General features: G+C 44.0%; 1 protein-coding gene across 2 annotated transcripts in view; it reads left to right on the forward strand.

Moving 5' to 3' along the window:
- atad2b (ATPase family AAA domain containing 2B) overlaps nt 1-20515 on the forward strand; it is a 150536-nt gene that overhangs the window by 107888 nt on the left and 22133 nt on the right. The window contains exons 25-26 of one of the 2 annotated variants that reach the window (XM_036976043.2): nt 12844-13662; nt 14742-14869. In XM_036976043.2, coding sequence (XP_036831938.2) covers nt 12844-13662; nt 14742-14869 — 947 coding nt within the window. The remainder of the gene's footprint in view (nt 1-12843; nt 13663-14741; nt 14870-20515) is intronic. The other variant, XM_036976044.2, reaches the window with a different exon arrangement.

Here is a 20515-nt window from a genome sequence, read left to right on the forward strand (position 1 = left end):
AGCGTGTTTTAGCTGTACTCAGTTACCTTGGCAGGGTGTTTTAGCTGTACTCAGTTACCTTGGCAGGGTGTTTTAGCTGTACTCAGTTACCTTGGCAGGGTGTTTTTGCTGTACTCAGTTACCTTGGCAGGGTGTTTTTGCTGTACTCAGTTACCTTGGCAGGGTGTTTTAGCTGTACTCAGTTACCTTGGCAGGGTGTTTTTGCTGTACTCAGTTACCTTGGCAGCGTGTTTTTGCTGTACTCAGTTACCTTGGCAGCGTGTTTTTGCTGTACTCAGTTACCTTGGCAGGGTGTTTTTGCTGTACTCAGTTACCTTGGCAGGGTGTTTTAGCTGTACTCAGTTACCTTGGCAGGGTGTTTTTGCTGTACTCAGTTACCTTGGCAGGGTGTTTTTGCTGTACTCAGGTACCTTGGCAGCGTGTTTTAGCTGTACTCAGTTACCTTGGCAGCGTGTTTTTGCTGTACTCAGTTACCTTGGCAGGGTGTTTTTGCTGTACTCAGTTACCTTGGCAGCGTGTTTTAGCTGTACTCAGTTACCTTGGCAGCGTGTTTTTGCTGTACTCAGTTACCTTGGCAGCGTGTTTTAGCTGTACTCAGTTACCTTGGCAGCGTGTTTTTGCTGTACTCAGTTACCTTGGCAGCGTGTTTTTGCTGTACTCAGTTACCTTGGCAGGGTGTTTTAGCTGTACTCAGTTACCTTGGCAGCGTGTTTTAGCTGTACTCCGTTACCTTGGCAGCGTGTTTTTGCTGTACTCAGTTACCTTGGCAGCGTGTTTTTGCTGTACTCAGTTACCTTGGCAGCGTGTTTTTGCTGTACTCAGTTACCATGGCAGCGTGTTTTTGCTGTACTCAGTTACCTTGGCAGCGTGTTTTAGCTGTACTCAGTTACCTTGGCAGCGTGTTTTTGCTGTACTCAGTTACCTTGGCAGGGTGTTTTTGCTGTACTCAGTTACCTTGGCAGCGTGTTTTTGCTGTACTCAGTTACCTTGGCAGGGTGTTTTTGCTGTACTCAGTTACCTTGGCAGGGTGTTTTTGCTGTACTCAGTTACCTTGTCAGCGTGTTTTTGCTGTACTCAGTTACCTTGGCAGGGTGTTTTTGCTGTACTCAGTTACCTTGGCAGCGTGTTTTTGCTGTACTCAGTTACCTTGGCAGCGTATTTTTGCTGTACTCAGTTACCTTGGCAGGGTGTTTTTGCTGTACTCAGTTACCTTGGCAGCGTGTTTTTGCTGTACTCAGTTACCTTGGCAGCGTGTTTTTGCTGTACTCAGTTACCTTGGCAGCGTGTTTTAGCTGTACTCAGTTACCATGGCAGCGTGTTTTTGCTGTACTCAGTTACCTTGGCAGTGTGTTTTTGCTGTACTCAGTTACCTTGGCAGGGTGTTTTTGCTGTACTCAGTTACCTTGGCAGCGTGTTTTTGCTGTACTCAGTTACCTTGGCAGCGTGTTTTTGCTGTACTCAGTTACCTTGGCAGGGTGTTTTTGCTGTACTCAGTTACCTTGGCAGGGTGTTTTTGCTGTACTCAGTTACCTTGGCAGTGTGTTTTTGCTGTACTCAGTTACCTTGGCAGGGTGTTTTTGCTGTACTCAGTTACCTTGGCAGGGTGTTTTTGCTGTACTCAGTTACCTTGGCAGCGTGTTTTTGCTGTACTCAGTTACCTTGGCAGCGTGTTTTAGCTGTACTCAGTTACCTTGGCAGGGTGTTTTAGCTGTACTCAGTTACCTTGGCAGGGTGTTTTTGCTGTACTCAGTTATCTTGGCAGGGTGTTTTTGCTGTACTCAGTTACCTTGGCAGCGTGTTTTTGCTGTACTCAGTTACCTTGGCAGCGTGTTTTTGCTGTACTCAGTTACCTTGGCAGCGTGTTTTAGCTGTACTCAGTTACCTTGGCAGGGTGTTTTAGCTGTACTCAGTTACCTTGGCAGGGTGTTTTTGCTGTACTCAGTTACCTTGGCAGCGTGTTTTTGCTGTACTCAGTTACCTTGGCAGCGTGTTTTTGCTGTACTCAGTTACCTTGGCAGCGTGTTTTTGCTGTACTCAGTTACCTTGGCAGCGTGTTTTAGCTGTACTCAGCTACCTTGGCAGGGTGTTTTTGCTGTACTCAGTTACCTTGGCAGGGTGTTTTTGCTGTACTCAGTTACCTTGGCAGTGTGTTTTTGCTGTACTCAGTTACCTTGGCAGGGTGTTTTTGCTGTACTCAGTTACCTTGGCAGCGTGTTTCTGCTGTACTCAGTTACCTTGGCAGCGTGTTTTTGCTGTACTCAGTTACCTTGGCAGGGTGTTTTTGCTGTACTCAGTTACCTTGGCAGGGTGTTTTTGCTGTACTCAGTTACCTTGGCAGCGTGTTTTTGCTGTACTTAGTTACCTTGGCAGGGTGTTTTAGCTCTACTCAGTTACCTTGGCAGGGTGTTTTTGCTGTACTCAGTTACCTTGGCAGGGTGTTTTTGCTGTACTCTGTTACCTTGGCAGGGTGTTTTTGCTGTACTCAGTTACCTTGGCAGGGTGTTTTTGCTGTACTCAGTTACCTTGGCAGGGTGTTTTAGCTGTACTCAGTTACCTTGGCAGCGTGTTTCTGCTGTACTCAGTTACCTTGGCAGCGTGTTTCTGCTGTACTCAGTTACCTTGGCAGGGTGTTTTTGCTGTACTCAGTTACCTTGGCAGGGTGTTTTTGCTGTACTCAGTTACCTTGGCAGGGTGTTTTAGCTGTACTCAGTTACCTTGGCAGCGTGTGGAATTCAAAGCAAAGAGTTCTCTGATCTATTTTATTTATTCATGTTGTTGCAATTATGTGTTTGTTGCCTTCTGCTCTTCAGTCTTCATCCACTGTGGAAGCTGGTCAACTTTAACGCCCACATCACTAGATATCCACTTTTTCTCGAGCTGAAAGACGATGCCCAGAGCTTACCCATGTTGCACAATGATTCAAGTAAATGTCATCGTTTTAGTCAAAGTATGATAAATCCATGTGAATGCAGTGTCTTTTCCTATGATATGATAAAACAAATGATTTTCAGCTTACGTTTCGGTTCAGGGCTGGGTTTTATTTCAATGTTATTTATAGTTACAAGTAATTTGCGGCATGCATGATCATGAGCAAAGTCATTGTAGCCTATAACTTAACTTCCCTTGTGAGAACCATGAGCACGGGCTGACTTGGCTTTGCTGTGCCGAAGCGCATATCTTTCACCAGTTATCCATATTACTGGAGCGGCATCTTATTTTTTCTTACTATTTCTATGGTGGACCGCGGCCACAATTTATGGGAGATGGCAGAACTTTGGCGATAAGAATAGATGGCGAAGTCAGAGAGAGGCCAGTGGTTTCCATCTATGGGGAAGTTTTCCCTAAATCAATGCTTATGACAAATCCAGCTCCAGAACCAGCCATATAGCCAGCTGGCTAATCTTACATGTTGTATAAAAAATTATTTCTCTAGGACAGGAAATTAAGTCTAAATAGTGGCGGCATCTTATTCTGGGTGGGGGGGTTTAAGGCTAAGACCTTGACTGACTTTCTGTCTCTTCCTCTTGACACTTTCATTCTCCCTCTTCCCCTCTGTCTTGTCTACCCCTTTCTATTTCACTCACTCTCTTTTTCCCAGACGTCCATAATGATCAGAAGTTGAAACCTGCAGCAGCATTCCTCTATCTATATTTTAGTAGACAACACAAAGGCATCACATATTCACCCTACTCACTGGGACTTCATTAAAACACAAACCCATCACATATTCACCCTACTCACTGGGACTTCATTAAAACACAAACCCATCACATATTCAGCCTACTCACTGGGACTTCATTAAAACACAAACCCATCACATATTCACCCTACTCACTGGGACTTCATTAAAACACAAACCCATCACATATTCACCCTACTCACTGGGACTTCATTAAAACACAAACCCATCACATATTCACCCTACTCACTGGGACTTCATTAAAACACAAACCCATCACATATTCACCCTACTCACTGGGACTTCATTAAAACACAAACCCATCACATATTCACCCTACTCACTGGGACTTCATTAAAACACAAACCCATCACATATTCACCCTACTCACTGGGACTTCATTAAAACACAAACCCATCACATATTCACCCTACTCACTGGGACTTCATTAAAACACAAACCCATCACATATTCATTCACCCTACTCACTGGGACTTCATTAAAACACAAACCCATCACATATTCACCCTACTCACTGGGACTTCATTAAAACACAAACCCATCACATATTCATTCACCCTACAGCCACGCTCAAGGTCCTAAACGATATCTTAACCGCCATCGATAAGAAACATTACTGTGCAGCCGTATTCATTGATCTGGCCAAGGCTTTCGACTCTGTCAATCACCACATCCTCATCGGCAGACTCAACAGCCTTGGTTTCTCAAATGATTGCCTCGCCTGGTTCACCAACTACTTCTCTGATAGAGTTCAGTGTGTCAAATCTGAGGGTCTGTTGTCCGGACCTCTGGCAGTCTCTATGGGGGTGCCACAGGGTTCAATTCTTGGACCGACTCTCTTCTCTGTATACATCAATGAGGTCGCTCTTGCTGCTGGTGAGTCTCTGATCCACCTCTACGCAGACGACACCATTCTGTATACTTCCGGCCCTTCTTTGGACACTGTGTTAACAACCCTCCAGGCAAGCTTCAATGCCATACAACTCTCCTTCCGTGGCCTCCAACTGCTCTTAAATACAAGTAAAACTAAATGCATGCTCTTCAACCGATCACTACCTGCACCTACCCGCCTGTCCAACATCACTACTCTGGACGGCTCTGACTTAGAATACGTGGACAACTACAAATACTTAGGTGTCTGGTTAGACTGTAAACTCTCCTTCCAGACCCATATCAAACATCTCCAATCCAAAGTTAAATCTAGAATTGGCTTCCTATTTCGCAACAAAGCATCCTTCACTCATGCTGCCAAACATACCCTTGTAAAACTGACCATCCTACCAATCCTCGACTTTGGCGATGTAATTTACAAAATAGCCTCCAATACCCTACTCAACAAACTGGATGCAGTCTATCACAGTGCAATCCGTTTTGTCACCAAAGCCCCATACACTACCCACCATTGCGACCTGTACGCTCTCGTTGGCTGGCCCTCGCTTCATACTCGTCGCCAAACCCACTGGCTCCATGTCATCTACAAGACCCTGCTAGGTAAAGTCCCCCCTTATCTCAGCTCGCTGGTCACCATAGCATCTCCCACCTGTAGCACACGCTCCAGCAGGTATATCTCTCTAGTCACCCCCAAAACCAATTCTTTCTTTGGCCGCCTCTCTTTCCAGTTCTCTGCTGCCAATGACTGGAACGAACTACAAAAATCTCTGAAACTGGAAACACTTATCTCCCTCACTAGCTTTAAGCACCAACTGTCAGAGCAGCTCACAGATTACTGCACCTGTACATAGCCCACATATAATTTAGCCCTATCAACTACCTCTTTCCCAACTGTATTTAATTTATTTATTTATTTTGCTCCTTTGCACCCCATTATTTTTATTTCTACTTTGCACATTCTTCCATTGCAAAACTACCATTCCAGTGTTTTACTTGCTATATTGTATTTACCTTGCCACCAAGGCCTTTTTTTGCCTTTACCTCCCTTCTCACCTCATTTGCTCACATTGTATATAGACTTGTTTATACTTTATTATTGACTGTATGTTTGTTTTACTCCATGTGTAACTCTGTGTTGTTGTATCTGTCGAACTGCTTTGCTTTATCTTGGCCAGGTCGCAATTGTAAATGAGAACTTGTTCTCAACTTGCCTACCTGGTTAAATAAAGGTAAAATAAAATAAATAAATAAAACTCACTGGGACTTCATTAAAACACAAACCCATCACATATTCACCCTACTCTCTGGGACTTCATTAAAACACAAACCCATCACATATTCATTCACCCTACTCACTGGGACTTCATTAAAACACAAACCCATCACATATTCACCCTACTCACTGGGACTTCATTAAAACACAAACCCATCACATATTCACCCTACTCACTGGGACTTCATTAAAACACAAACCCATCACATATTCACCCTACTCACTGGGACTTCATTAAAACACAAACCCATCACATATTCATTCACCCTACTCACTGGGACTTCATTAAAACACAAACCCATCACATATTCACCCTACTCACTGGGACTTCATTAAAACACAAACCCATCACATATTCATTCACCCTACTCACTGGGACTTCATTAAAACACAAACCCATCACATATTCACCCTACTCACTGGGACTTCATTAAAACACAAACCCATCACATATTCACCCTACTCACTGGGACTTCATTAAAACACAAACCCATCACATATTCACCCTACTCACTGGGACTTCATTAAAACACAAACCCATCACATATTCATTCACCCTACTCACTGGGACTTCATTAAAACACAAACCCATCACATATTCACCCTACTCACTGGGACTTCATTAAAACACAAACCCATCACATATTCACCCTACTCACTGGGACTTCATTAAAACACAAACCCATCACATATTCACCCTACTCACTGGGACTTCATTAAAACACAAACCCATCACATATTCATTCACCCTACTCACTGGGACTTCATTAAAACACAAACCCATCACATATTCATTCACCCTACTCACTGGGACTTCATTAAAACACAAACCCATCACATATTCACCCTACTCACTGGGACTTCATTAAAACACAAACCCATCACATATTCACCCTACTCACTGGGACTTCATTAAAACACACTCCATTGGTTCCATGTCATTTTTTTGATTGTTTTCTTTCACTCGTGTGATTTTTAAGAATGCCAAACAAAGTTGTGATCAATCGAATTGTATTCCAACCATTTCTTCCTGTTGTATTTATCTGGCGAGCGTTAGGGATTTTTTTTTCTGCTGAAATGTCCTTCATATGCACAATCGTGTGGTTGCATGCACATGCACACACACACAGTGGCAGTAATTGCATGGCATTAGCTGCCTAGTGATGAGCCAAAGTGTGAGGGCTTCTGTGATGTATTGTGACAACTCAACCCCCTCAATAACCTCTGATGGCCCCATGTCTCAAATCCTACTCTCATTTAGCTGGGGATGTTGGATTTAGTTTTGCTGGTATCTGAGAATTCTTCTATTTGAAGGCTTCTCTCATTTTGAGTAAGAACAATTGATTCTGTTTGGTATTTCAGCATCTCCTTGATATGTCTTGAGTTTCTATTTGCCTGGAAATGTGCTTAGTTAGGTAACCTTGCCTACACCTACCTTGTCAAACAACTATTTAGTAACACAAGGATTCATTACTAATTCTCACTGAAGAACAATGCGTCTCCATCTAGCAAATGGAAAGGTGGGAATGAAGAGGGGAAGTGACAAGAGAACGGGTGTAGCTTGAGTGTTATGACGTCTCCTTCGGGAGCTTCCTAGGAGGTAATGCATAATGAATCACCATGAATCAATACACACACACACACACACACACAGAAGCCTTTCGTCTGTGCAGTGATGTGGCCAGTGTATTTTATATAGCAGTAAGATAAAGCTCCTAACTGGTGATACTGAGGTAAATTTATTTGTGGGAAATAATGTAGTAATTAGCTCCAGTGAGTACTGGCATGGCGTAGTTCTGTATTGATTCTTCAGGAGATTACCCAGCTGTGGTGTTTTATCACTCCAATGGACCTTGACAATAATTAAATGGGCTGGCAATCGGGCTTAATGCACGTCTCAAACGCACACTGGACCAGGCATGTCTGACCTCACTACTTAGTGAAATACTTCACAGTGCGTGCTAGGTTTGCACATTTTGGGGAATATTCAGTGGTGGAAACTTCCTGTGGGAATTAACGGGAATATATGGGAATTAATGGAAATATATTCAAATGAATATAAATACCATTTAAATGTAGATGTTTTTTGGAGGCAAATATGGAGACAAACCTTTTATCTTATCTTAAGAAATGTTTAAAAACTATTTCGTTACGAATTTAACTTTTAATGAAATGAGTTGACTCTACACATGGGATGATTTCATTGAACAACAAAAGAACGGGAATATTCAATGATCTCCAATGATCCATCGCATCTCCCAAAACACGTTTTCCACATACATCTGTAAAATGATAGAAAGTAAAGCTTTGATTGTCTTCCTTTCAGGCTTCCATGTCTTCTCAGCATGTTCTTTGCTTTGGTGTGTGGGTTTCCAAACAAGGACCAGTTGCGCTCTGAGGCAGCTGATGTTGTGGGATTTGGAGGATGATGGAGGCAACAGGGGGAAGAGCCTCAGATCCACAGAGTCCCTTAAACCAGGTGGCTGACGAGATATGTTGGCACGACTGCCATATTGCATTTCCATCCCAAAGCCCTTGCTTGGAAGTGTACTTCGCCAGACTGCCAAGAACCTTGCCCTCATCCAGGCCAAGGTGGTGAGACACAGTAGTGATGACACCATAGGCCTTGTTGATCTCTTGCCAGCATACTTTGGGTCCAACATGTACGCTGCAGTGTGTATGGGCCTCAGGCAGACGTCTTTCCCTCCAGTCTTCCCCGTCTTCAGACTCCTTCCCCTCCTGGAGACTGTCAGACATGATGTCAACACCACCCCAATGCGTGTTGCTGGGCAGCTTCAATGTGGTGCTCTTATTCTTCTCACTTTGCTTGGTGAGGTAGATTGGCGATATAACTTGATGCCTAACCATTTCCTTGGCTCTCTTGTAGAGTGTATCCATTGTTTTCAGTGCCAAGATGTCCTTGAGGAGCAGATTCAATGCATGAGCAGCACAGCCAGTGGGTGTGATATGAGGGTAGGACTCCTCCACCTTAGACCAAGCAGCCTTCAAGTTCACAGCATTCTCTATCACCAGAGCAAATACTTTCTGTGGTCCAAGGTCATTGATGACTGCCTTCGGCTCATCTGCAATGTAGGGACCGGTTTGTCTGTTGTCCATTGTGTCTGTGCTCTTGTAGAATACTGGTTGAGGGGTGGAGATTATGTAGTTCATTATTCCTTGCCCACGAACATCCGACCACCCATCAGAGATAATTGCAATACAATATGAATGTCCTTTCTCTATGATTTGCTTGACCTTCACTTGAACTCTGCATCCAGCAAATTAGTAGATAAAGCATGTCTGGTTGGAGGGGTGTACGCTGGGAGAAGAACGTTCAGCATACATTGTTGAAGTGTTTATTCATGTTCTTGATTTGCGCAACGGTCATAAGCTCCCACAGCAGCACTTTCAATAAGCGGGAATAGAAAATAAGTCGGTGTCAGAGTTGTCTCACAAACTGAAAAACTGCCTAACGGGATGACCTGCTTTTCTTTCCCACTACGTCAGCCATCATTTTTCCCAGATTTAGCTACAGCAGGTTATACTGTGGTTGCTAAGGCAGGCTATACTGTGGTTGCTAAGGCAGGCTATACTGTGGTTGCTAAGGCAGGCTATACTGTGGTTGCTAAGGCAGGCTATACTGTGGTTGCTAAGGCAGGCTATACTGTGGTTGCTAAGGCAGGCTATACTGTGGTTGCTAAGGCAGGCTATACTGTGGTTGCTAAGGCAGGCTATACTGTGGTTGCTAAGGCAGGCTATACTGTGGTTGCTAAGGCAGGCTATACTGTGGTTGTTAAGGCAGGCTATACTGTTATTATTTAATGAGATTGTTTTGGGCTTTTGTAGCAATTTAAATAAGAAGAAAGACATGTATGCCCCAAATCACAGTTCTGGTATAACCAATGTGTCTTTTATATTGCCTTCTTCCCGCCAATGAACCCCTCCGTGCGCAACTCACCCTGCGGCTGTAGTTTGGAAAATGCAGCGTGTAGAATCTGACCCTGCAGAATAGAGGTCGACCGATTAATCGGAATTGCCGATTTAATTATGGCCGATTTCAAGTTTTCATAACAATCGGTATTTTTGGACACCGATTTGGCCGATTTTTAATTGTAATTTAATTTTTTATTATTTTTATTTTTTTTACACCTTTATTTAACTAGGCAAGTCAGTTAAGAACACGTTCTTATTTTCAATGACGGCCTAGGAACGGTGGGTTAACTGCCTTGTTCATAACGACAGATTTTTACCTTGTCAGCTTGGATTCAATCTTGCAACCTTACAGTTAACTAGTGTCCAACGCTCTAACCACCAGCCTTACATTGCACTCCACAAGGAGACTGCCTGTTACGCGAATGCAGTAAGAAGCCAAGGTAAGTTGCTAGCTAGCATTAAACTTATCTTATAAAAAACAATCAATCAATTATAATCACTAGTTATAACTACACATGGTTGATGATATTACTAGTTTATCTAGCGTGTCCTGCGTTGCATATAATCGATGCGGTGCGCATTCGCGGAAAAAGGACTGTCGTTGCTCCAACGTGTACCTAACCATAAACATCAATGCCTTTCTTAAAATCATTACACAGAAAGATTGATTTTTTAACCTGCATATTTATCTAAAAGAAATCCAGGTTAGCAGGCAATATTAACCAGGTGAAATTGTCACTTCTCTTGCGTTCATTGCACGCAGAGTCAGGGTATAGGCAATAATAATAAAAGTTTTGTTTTCGAAATGATAGTTTCCGGATTCTGCCATATTAATGATTAATGCTCGTATTTCTGTGTTATTATGTTATAATTAAGTCTATGATTTGATAGAGCAGTCTGACTGAGCGGTGGTAGGCAGCAGGAGGCTCGTAAGCATTCATTCAAACAGCACTTTCGTGCGTTTTGCCAGCAGCTGTTTATGACTTCAAGCCTATCAACTCCTGAGATTAGGCTGGTGTAACCGATGTGAAATGGCTAGCTAGTTAGCAGGGTGCGCGCTAATAGCGTTTCAAACGTCACTCGCTCTGAGACTTGGAGTGGTTGTTCCCCTTGCTCTGCATGGGTAACGCTGCTTCGAGGGTGGCTGTTGTCGATGTGTTCCTGGTTCGATCCCAGGTAGGAGCGAGGAGAGGGACGGAAGCTATACTGTTACACTGGCAATACTAAAGTGCCTATAAGAACATCCAATAGTCAAAGGTATATGAAATACAAATGGTATAGAGAGAAATAGTCCTATAATAACTACCAACTAAAACTTCTTACCTGGGAATATTGAAGACATGTTAAAAGGAACCACCATCTTTCATATGTTCTCATGTTCTGAGCAAGGAACTTAAACGTTAGCTTTTTTACATGGCACATATTGCACTTTTACTTTCTTCTCCAACACTTTGTTTTTGCATTATTTAAACCAAATTGAACATGTTTCATTATTTTATTTGAGGCTAAATACATTTTTATTGATGTATTATATTATGTTAAAATAAGTGTTCATTCAGTATTGCTGTAGTTGTCATTTATTACAAATAAATTTAAAAAATCGGCCGATTAATCGGCATCGCCTTTATTTGGTCCTCCAATAATCAGTATCGGCGTTGAAAAATCATAGTGGAAGTTTCACTATGTCGAGCTTTACCACACCCTGTGACATGTTTACTGAACTTTCTCAGACTCTTGCTCCCACTCTAACTAACCCTGTGACATGTTTACTGAACTTTCTCAGACTCTTGCTCCCACTCTAACTAACCCTGTGACATGTTTACTGAACTTTCTCAGACTCTTGCTCCCACTCTAACTAACCCTGTGACATGTTTACTGAACTTTCTCAGACTCTTGCTCCCACTCTAACTAACCCTGTGACATGTTTACTGAACTTTCTCAGACTCTTGCTCCCACTCTAACTAACCCTGTGACATGTTTACTGAACTTTCTCAGACTCTTGCTCCCACTCTAACTAACCCTGTGACATGTTTACTGAACTTTCTCAGACTCTCGCTCCAACTCTAACTAACCCTGTGACATGTTTACTGAACTTTCTCAGATGGCAGACTCTTGCTCCCACTAACTTTTTTTTCATGTGTCAGTCACATCCCTGCAGCAGTAGCATTGGCTACCACCTAAGTACCGCCTCTATCTCTCTCCCACTCTCTTTTCATCACTCTCCAGTTCTCTCTGATTATGACCAAAGGTCCACAAAGTGAAATGCAGTCAACATCTCAAACACTAGAAATCCTTTCTGCCGGACCACAGCGCTGTAGAAAGGGAGGGGTGGTCAGTTCATTATGCCAGACTCTTTGGCTAGAGAGCAAAGGGAAGTCTCTTCGCGTGAGGGAACAGCAGGCAAATCCAGTTTGGCTCTGAGATGTGGGGATCTGGGGCTTCTTTCGATTGTTTTCAGTTAGAAGTTTGAGCTTCCTCCCTTTCTCTCTCAATGGTCTGCCTCATCCAACTAGCAATTACTCCCACAGCCCCTCTTTACGTGGGGCTAACTACCCTCACCTCCCCCTGTCATGTAGAACACAGACCACCGCAATGTAGTGGACATCTGATGCCGCCCTTGTATTTCAGACCTGGCAGGAACAAGGCAAATCAGTTGCTAGGTGTTAGTCCACTGTCACGTCAGCCCAGTGAATTACCACTTAATGAAGGTCTATTTGTAAGGATTCACATCAGATTCAGATCAGACTGGGAAATTAATTTGTTCATGTGCTTAAAAATGATGTACATAAAACACAGCAAACGACACAATATAATTCATTTAAACTAGTCATGGTCTTCCATTTAGTGTGTTAGAGCAGGGTCTGGAACAAAAAGCCAGTTTAGTAGAGTCGGGTGTGTGCAGGTGGAACCAGTGTAGTCGAGACTGGTGTGTGCAAGTGGAACCAGTGTAGTAGTCGGGTGTGTGTAAGCGGAACCAGCGTAGTAGAGTCGGTTGTGTGTTCCATATGACTGAATTAACCAAACATTTATTTTTTTCTGCTTCCAGATCACATGAAGAGGAAAATGCGTCGGCGGCCATCTTGGGGGCGGGGCATCATCAGGAAGAAGAAGATCTACAAGAAGGGAATGGAGGAAGAGGAGGATGAAGGTGCGGAGCCTGAGCCAGAGAGCCTGAGCCAGGATGAAGACTCTTCCTGCGACACCATTGACCCTCAGCCCAACGGACACCACACACAAAGCATCTCCATGGAGGAAGAGCACTCCAACGCGGCACCTAGGGGCCGGAGCACAGAGACTGAGACACAGGGGGAGAGCAGCACAGGGACAGGGCCCAAGAAAGAAGAGACACCGGCTATAGACGACAAAGCCAAAGACCTCCAGTCTAAAAGCGAGTCTTCCCCATCTGAAAGGGAAGAGACTCATTGTAAAGGCGAGGAGCCTCAAGCCCAGTACAAGTTGATCCAGTCTGAAGATGAGGGGTCTAAACATAAAGATCTCCAGTCTAAAGATAAGGGTACCCGGGCCGATGGCGAGAAGCCCCAAGACCAGCCTGATGATCCCCAGGCGAAACACAAGGAGGCCCAGTCCAAGGCTGAGCAGCACTTGTCAGCCCCTAAGACGGCCACAGCGCCCCCTGTCCCTCGGGAGGAGTGTGTGAATGGGGATGAGTCCTTGGACAGCTTGGACTCGCAGGCCCTCAAGAGCTCTGAGACAGAGGAAGGTCCTACAGAGGGCACAGGTGAGGGGGCGGAGGGGAAAGATTATATGTCTGCAAAGAGCAGAGGTATTCAGGAGCGCCCTCCTCAGGACGGGAGGAAAGGAGACATAGAGACGGGCGAGGAGGAGCATGAGCAGGATAGAGAAGGTACTGAGAGGTTATCTGGGGCGAACTTCTACCTACTCCTAGAATCCTGACTTGATATATGCTAAATATATCTGTCTAACTTTCACTTGTATAAATATTTCATCATGTCAATGGGTTAATTTGAGTTACTCTGCGTTACTTGTACAGATTATCCGTTCTGATCTTTCCCCCAGAGAGCACCAGACAACCTAGAAACACATCCACAGATTTTAACAGGCAGTCTAACCTCAAAAGACTCACACTGAGTTTGCTTGTAAAATGACAGGACATGAATAATCCCAGAAGTATTTCATGTGAAATGTTTTCCTTTAGTCTACAGACAGCATATTTCAATTAAACCCTCAAAAGCTGCTGAGGTCGTGTACCTTTGTAGAATATCCAAAACCACTCTCGATTTATTCTCAAAAAAAGGTTTTATTGTGAAAAATGTCACAAGGTTGGCTCTTTTCTCCCTCTCACATTTTGTCTTTGGCCTTGGACCGTTTGCCATTGATTTAGTGGCGTGTAGTGTCTGGGACAAGTGTGAGTTTGTGTGTGTGCGGTGTCTGGGACAAGTGTGAGTTTGTGTGTGTGCGGTGTCTGGGACAAGTGTGTGTGCGGTGTCTGGGACAAGTGTGAGTTTGTGTGTGTGCAGTGTCTGGGACAAGTGTGAGTTTGTGTGTGTGCGGTGTCTGGGACAAGCCAATAGGCCTGTCTGTGTGTGCGTGTGTGATAAGCCAATATGCCTGTGTGTGTGATTAACGACTCAGGACTGTGGATTGGAAGCCCTGAGCTACTGGGTGATTTGGGAGGCCTGGAGTATTAGTGGTGGCTGGATCCTACAGACAGTGTATTACCACTCAGGCTGGTAAACTAGAAGCCAGCAGATCACAGGCTGTGTATGTAGCGGGCCAGCTATTCTTGTTCTCTTTGGTTGTCAGGCCTTTGCTTCAATTCAAACAAGCCCTGGTTTGTGAATAGGCTTTGTCATATGGTATGTTCTCCTAACCTACCTGGTTAATGATGGTATGTAAACAATTATAGGTCAAAGGTGATTGTAGGTAGGCTGCCGTTTACCTGTTCTCTCTTTCTGTTTCAAGGCGTGTCCAAGGGAAGGAAGAGTCAATCAGAGCAGTCGAAGGGTTCGGCTGACATGACAGAGGAAGAGTCTCCACAGATCCCTCCCACTCCACCACCTCCACTAATGGTCGATCACCAGCGACTCACAGTAAGTGTTGTGTGGCCATGTTCTGTCTCATGCTGATGAGAGGGGAGTTGGGGGATTGAGGAGGGGAGGCATAGAGGACAACATGGGGATTGAAGGAAGGAGAGAGAGTGATTGGGAGGTGGAGGATGGGGGACTCAATCATGGGAGACTGGCCCCTAATCCTCCCCAGGATTCAAGCCTCTCTGGGGCTGCTGGTGTCACTCTCTCCCTTCTCAGATGGATGCTCCTGATTTCTTAGACTAATATTGTCTCCTCTCGGAGAACCCAGTCTGCCCTCACTCTCTCTCTGTGTGTTCTACGAGACACACTTTAAATCCCTGTCATCCCAGAGAGGACCGATCCAATTTAAGTGGCAGACAGCAGTGCATCTCTGATTCAACTCCGCGTCTTCACTCAATCAACAGGTGTTGTTTCTTCCATACCGCCATTTCAAGAACGCAGACAGGACATGACTCAAACATGAGGCATTCTGCGCTTTCTACTCTCCAGCTACCCGCTCCGGCAAGTTGGTCTCTGAATTGATTGACAGGATAGGAAAGTGAATATGGGCAGCGGTTTCCAGACACTTTACACAGTCATGCTTATGTTCCACCTAATTCCCTGGGTGTAAATTGGGGCAGTGCTCTTTTTTTACTCCTTTGGCTCTCTTCTCTCTACCGACCGACCAAACGGCACTGGTAGGAACAGGAAGAAGCAGCATGGTTGTAGTCTAATTGGTGTAAAATAAGTGCTCTCCATCCCTGTGGTTTCTCTTCCTCCATGCCTATATCCCACTGTGACATCACCCACATCCCCTGCTATCAAAGCGTTATCTCCCCTTGGTTACCCTTGCCCCAGGGGGTAACGGAGATTGAGGGGTGCGCGGTTTCCACCTCGCCTCTTCCGTCGCTCGTCAGTGGCGTCTCAAGTGATTGACGGGTCTGATTCTTCCGTCTGGTCAAAGGTGGGTCGTGTTTGACCGATGCTCCCAATTAAAAAAATAAAATGTAAAAAATCAGAATAAAAATAGGGTGCGCCACAGTCGCGGGTGGAACCGTGGGAACGCTCCCTCCCTATGAACGCAGACTGCGCTAATCTGGAGGCTTATTTGTTAGGCCATGGAAAAAGAGGAGATATCTTTAAGACAGATTGTGAAAAGAGGGCACTGTGTATAATTGCTTTTTCATCCACCCGGCTTACGGAACAAATTGAATTTCCGGTGAGCGGGGTGAGAGTCTACGTTTGAGGCTGATATCGCCACAGTGGTCGGGTAGGGCTGGCTCGCTGCCTGATACGTATTAGGAGGGGAGTGGTGTGCCACGTTCTGTTCCTCCTCTCTACTTCTCTTTCATTTATATTAATTAATTGGAGGTCTCATTACTTCTGACATTTAACTTGGATGGCAGGGCCCCTGAAATCCCTTTTGGAATTAAGCAAAACCTGGACTCTGCTAGTTCCTTCAGTCACACAGGTTCTACTAGGCAGATGGTTGTCACCAGCAGTGTTCTTCAGCCCTGCTCCTTGAAAGCTACATGGTTTGCATGCTTTTGTTACAGCCCAGCACCAACACACCTGATTCTACTAATTAGCCTACTTATTGGTGGTTAGTTGAATCTGGATGTTAATGCTGAGCTGGAAGAAGGGGGGGGGTCGATACAGTTGCATATCGCAACATTATTTTGGGATGATATCGATATTTGATTGCAAGTACAAAATCTAACATACTTATTAGCTAGAGATAGTCGGCTATACCCGAGACAACTCCATTTTTTGTCCTATAGCTTATTCTCCATCTTCTTGGAGAATTCCCAGCCCTTGAAAATGTGCACATCCCCAGGAACCAGGTTGAAGAAACTAATGAAGCACTTTAGTTGTGCGTTACTCCCAGACCCCCTCTGTTTCATAAATAATCAGCCACACTGACAGACAGAACCTTTTCATAAGTGCCAGGGCTCCAGGCAGCGGCCGTTTAGTTGCATTTTGCAACCCTTTGACTTGGCTGTGCGACCAAATCATGAGCTGGTGCCACCATTTGAAAAAGTTGGTGACAGCAGTGCCACCAGGGGAAAACGTTTGTCTTGAGCACTGAGTGACCTAGATTACAGCAGAATTATCATATATTAGGGAATCAAATCTCATCCCATTATTTATATCCACCTCCCCAAAGAACATGCAGGCTTCGCTACAAGAGCAGGCAGGGCAATTTTCCTTAATGTGTTACGCAGCTGCAAATGTCCAGTGTGCATATATAGGCTGTCACACTGAAGAGTCTCCCCTGATGCCTAACTATTACAGCATGTCAAGATTTCCCATTTCAGAGCTGTCCGTCCACAGAAGTAGCCCCATTGTCAGTTTGTCGTCTCTGCCCATTTCCAACACTAATAACAGCAGAGGGAGCGAGAGAGAACGCCTGCTAGGGGAAGAAAACTGCTTAATGGCCGGTGCCAGGAGCGAAGCGCTTTGATTGTCAATAAAAAATAAATAACTTTGAGTGCTTGCTTCCTTTTCATTTTTATTCATCGCCGTTGATGTTCTTGACAGCGTGGTCATTTGCATGTGATAACAGCTTTCCATTTGGAGGACTGGCGTTTTGAAAGGGCTTTCATCCACGTCAGGATCCAGCTACATCAGCACATCAGGAAAACACAACACATGCGTGCGCTTACACACACACACACACACAAAAAGAAAGCCGTCATTCACTCCTCATGTCCAAAACTACTCTCTGTGAGTGACTAGCACACACACTGCACCTAGTCCTGTTTTTCCCCCTCTCTAATGCACATTGTCAAAAGCCTTTCTCTGAGAAAGGGTGTTGAGTGGCATAATGCGTTCATTTATGTCCAAGCTGTCAGGTTGGCTCTAACTGTCTGAGGCTGTTTGCTTTTGCTTTTGACAAAATACTGAAGATGGAAGGAGAGGAGTGAAGAGAGTGAGTGGAAGAAGACGGGAAAGAAACCGAGGAGGTAGAAAAGGAGTAGAGGGAGAAAAGCACAAGGGGAGAATAGATTGGAGTCCAATGTTTTCAGATAACAGCAAGCTATAGACACTACAGAGGGGTTAATTGCTGACCTCATCCACTTGTAAGTTTGTTATTGTGGCTTTAAGAACTGAGAACAACTCCAGCAATCAGTCTCTCGCTCGCTCGCTCACACACTCAAGTATACTCTCAATATTGCACAGGAGTCACTGGAGTAACTCAGTTTCTCTGGACCCCTGCAAGGTCGGAGTCCCCTCCACTCCTAAAATAAAATGATATGTGTCACCCAGACAGCCACTCTCAAAGTATTGACTACCGATCGCTGTCCATGGTGCTGAAATTGTGATGTCTATGAAGCTGCATGCCTAATGATGATAGGCTTTCTGTGGTGCCAGGGCTGGTACAGTGACTTCAGAAAACATTCATACCCCTTGACTTATTCCACATTTAGTTGTTACAGCCTGAATTCAAAATCGATTATATATATATATTTTTTATCTACATACAATACCCCATAATGACAAAGTGAAACATGTTTTTAGGAATTTTTGCAAATTTATTGAAAATTAAATACAGAAATATCTAATTTACGTAAGTATTCACAGCCCTGAGTTAATGCTTTGTAGAAGCACTTTTGGCAATGATTACAGCTGAGAGTGTTTCTGGATAAGTCTCTAAGAGCTTTCCACACCTGGATTATGCCCACATTTGCGCATTATTCTTTTCAAAGTTCTTCAAGCTCTATGAGTTGGTTGTTAATCATTGCTAGACCACCTTTTCAGGTCTTGTCATAGATTTTTCAAGTAGATTGAAGTCAAAACTTTAACTCTGCCACTCAGGAACACAGACACAGCATGGGTTCAAACTTTAGATCCCAGTTCCCACATTTAAATATTCAAATTCATGTTATCAAACAAAACTATGCCTCATTTGATCTCTGGGACCTTCAGGATGACAAATCAGAGCAAGATTACTGAATGCAAGTACATTATTTACCTTCAGAGGTGAATGTTATAAACCAGTTGCCGTGATAAGTGTTTTGTTGTGCTCTCTCCTCAAACAATAGCATGGTATTTTATCACTGTAATAATAGCTACTGTAAATTGGACACTGCGGTTATATTAACATTTAATTTAAGCTCTCTGCCCATATAAGACATGTCTATTTCCCGAAAGTTGGCGGTTGTTTACGCCATTCCAGTCACATTAGCGTCCGTTAGCAACAACCGTCCCGGTTTAGGAACACCGATCCCGTAGAGGTTTTAACACCTTCACCATGCTGAAAGGGATATTCAATGTCTGCTTTTTAAATGTATTTCTACCCATCTACCAATTTGTTGCCCTTTGCGAGGCATTGGAAAACCTCCCTGGTCTTTGGGTTTGAAATTCACTGCTTGACTGATGGACCTTTAAAATGATCTGTATGTGTGGGGTACAGAGATGAGGTAGTTATTCAAAAATTCTGTTGGACTATTATTGCACACATGTCCATGCAACTTATTATGTGACTTGTTAAGCACATGTTTTACTCCTGAAGTTATTTAGGCTTGCTGTGTAAAAGGGGTTGAATACTTATTGACTGAAGATATTTCAGCTTTTCATTTGTAAAAAAAACTTATGGGATATTGTGTGTAGGCCAGTTAAACAAAATCTAAATGGAATCAATTTTAAGGCTGTAACACAACAGAATTTGGAAAAAGTAAAAGGGTGTGAGTACTTTCTGAAGGCACTGTATAGTTTGCTTTAGCTAATGAATACATGTTTATTGGTAGGCCAATTTGGTTGTAATTTTCTCATGTTAAGCCTAACATTTCACCAAGCTATACACGATGTCGCTATGCTGCCATTTTTAGACTGCTGGCTTGTGGCAATAATGTCATTACTTATTCATTCATTCAAGTTGGAAATTATTATTTTGTTATTAATTTTTGATGCAGCAGCATACTAATCAGCTAGTTTAGAATACACAACTGTCCTGTGGGCTATAGGCTACCTGACCCTGCATGACATGAGCCATCCTCTCGCTCTCTCCCAGCTTGGATAGAAGTTGTTGTGCATCAAACCAGTCTATTAATGCCAAGTAATAACCAGTCCAACCTCAAAACACTAGCTTACTAGGGATCGTTTCATTATGCAGCCTACTATTATGCAGCCTACTCTACCATATCACCGAATTCCTGCAACCCGCCTCACCCAATGTGGTACGGATCTGTTATTTTTATTCCTTATAACTGGAACTTCCATCAGGAGCTAGCCAGTTAACTAGCTACTAGTCTTTGTTAGCCACGGCTAGCGGTTCCCTTGCATCAGCCAGCCTTAGCTTGGACAATCACCTGCCAGTCTGCACAGCACGATATCAACCCAGAGCATATCGGACTGCTTCTCTACCATATCACCGGATTCCTGCCGCTCTGGATCATTACACCGGAACATTACTCCGGATCATCGCAGCTAGCTAGCTGCAAATGATTGGCTACTGTTAGCTAACTCCTCTGTTCCGAAGCAAGCACCAGCTAGCCTCGAGCTAGGCATGTATACCAGCTAATTCTAGGGCTACAATACCTCCTTTGCCAATTGGCCTGGACCCTTTATTGTCGACACAGAGCCCCGCAAAATCAATCACGACTGGACTGCTGACGTGATCTCAACAGGCTATTCTGTTACGATATCGCTGAAGAGCCATCTACT

This window comes from Oncorhynchus mykiss, chromosome 4 (genome assembly GCF_057628025.1).
Source record: "Oncorhynchus mykiss isolate SJ-2025 chromosome 4, ASM5762802v1, whole genome shotgun sequence".
Taxonomy (NCBI): Eukaryota; Metazoa; Chordata; class Actinopteri; order Salmoniformes; family Salmonidae; genus Oncorhynchus; species Oncorhynchus mykiss.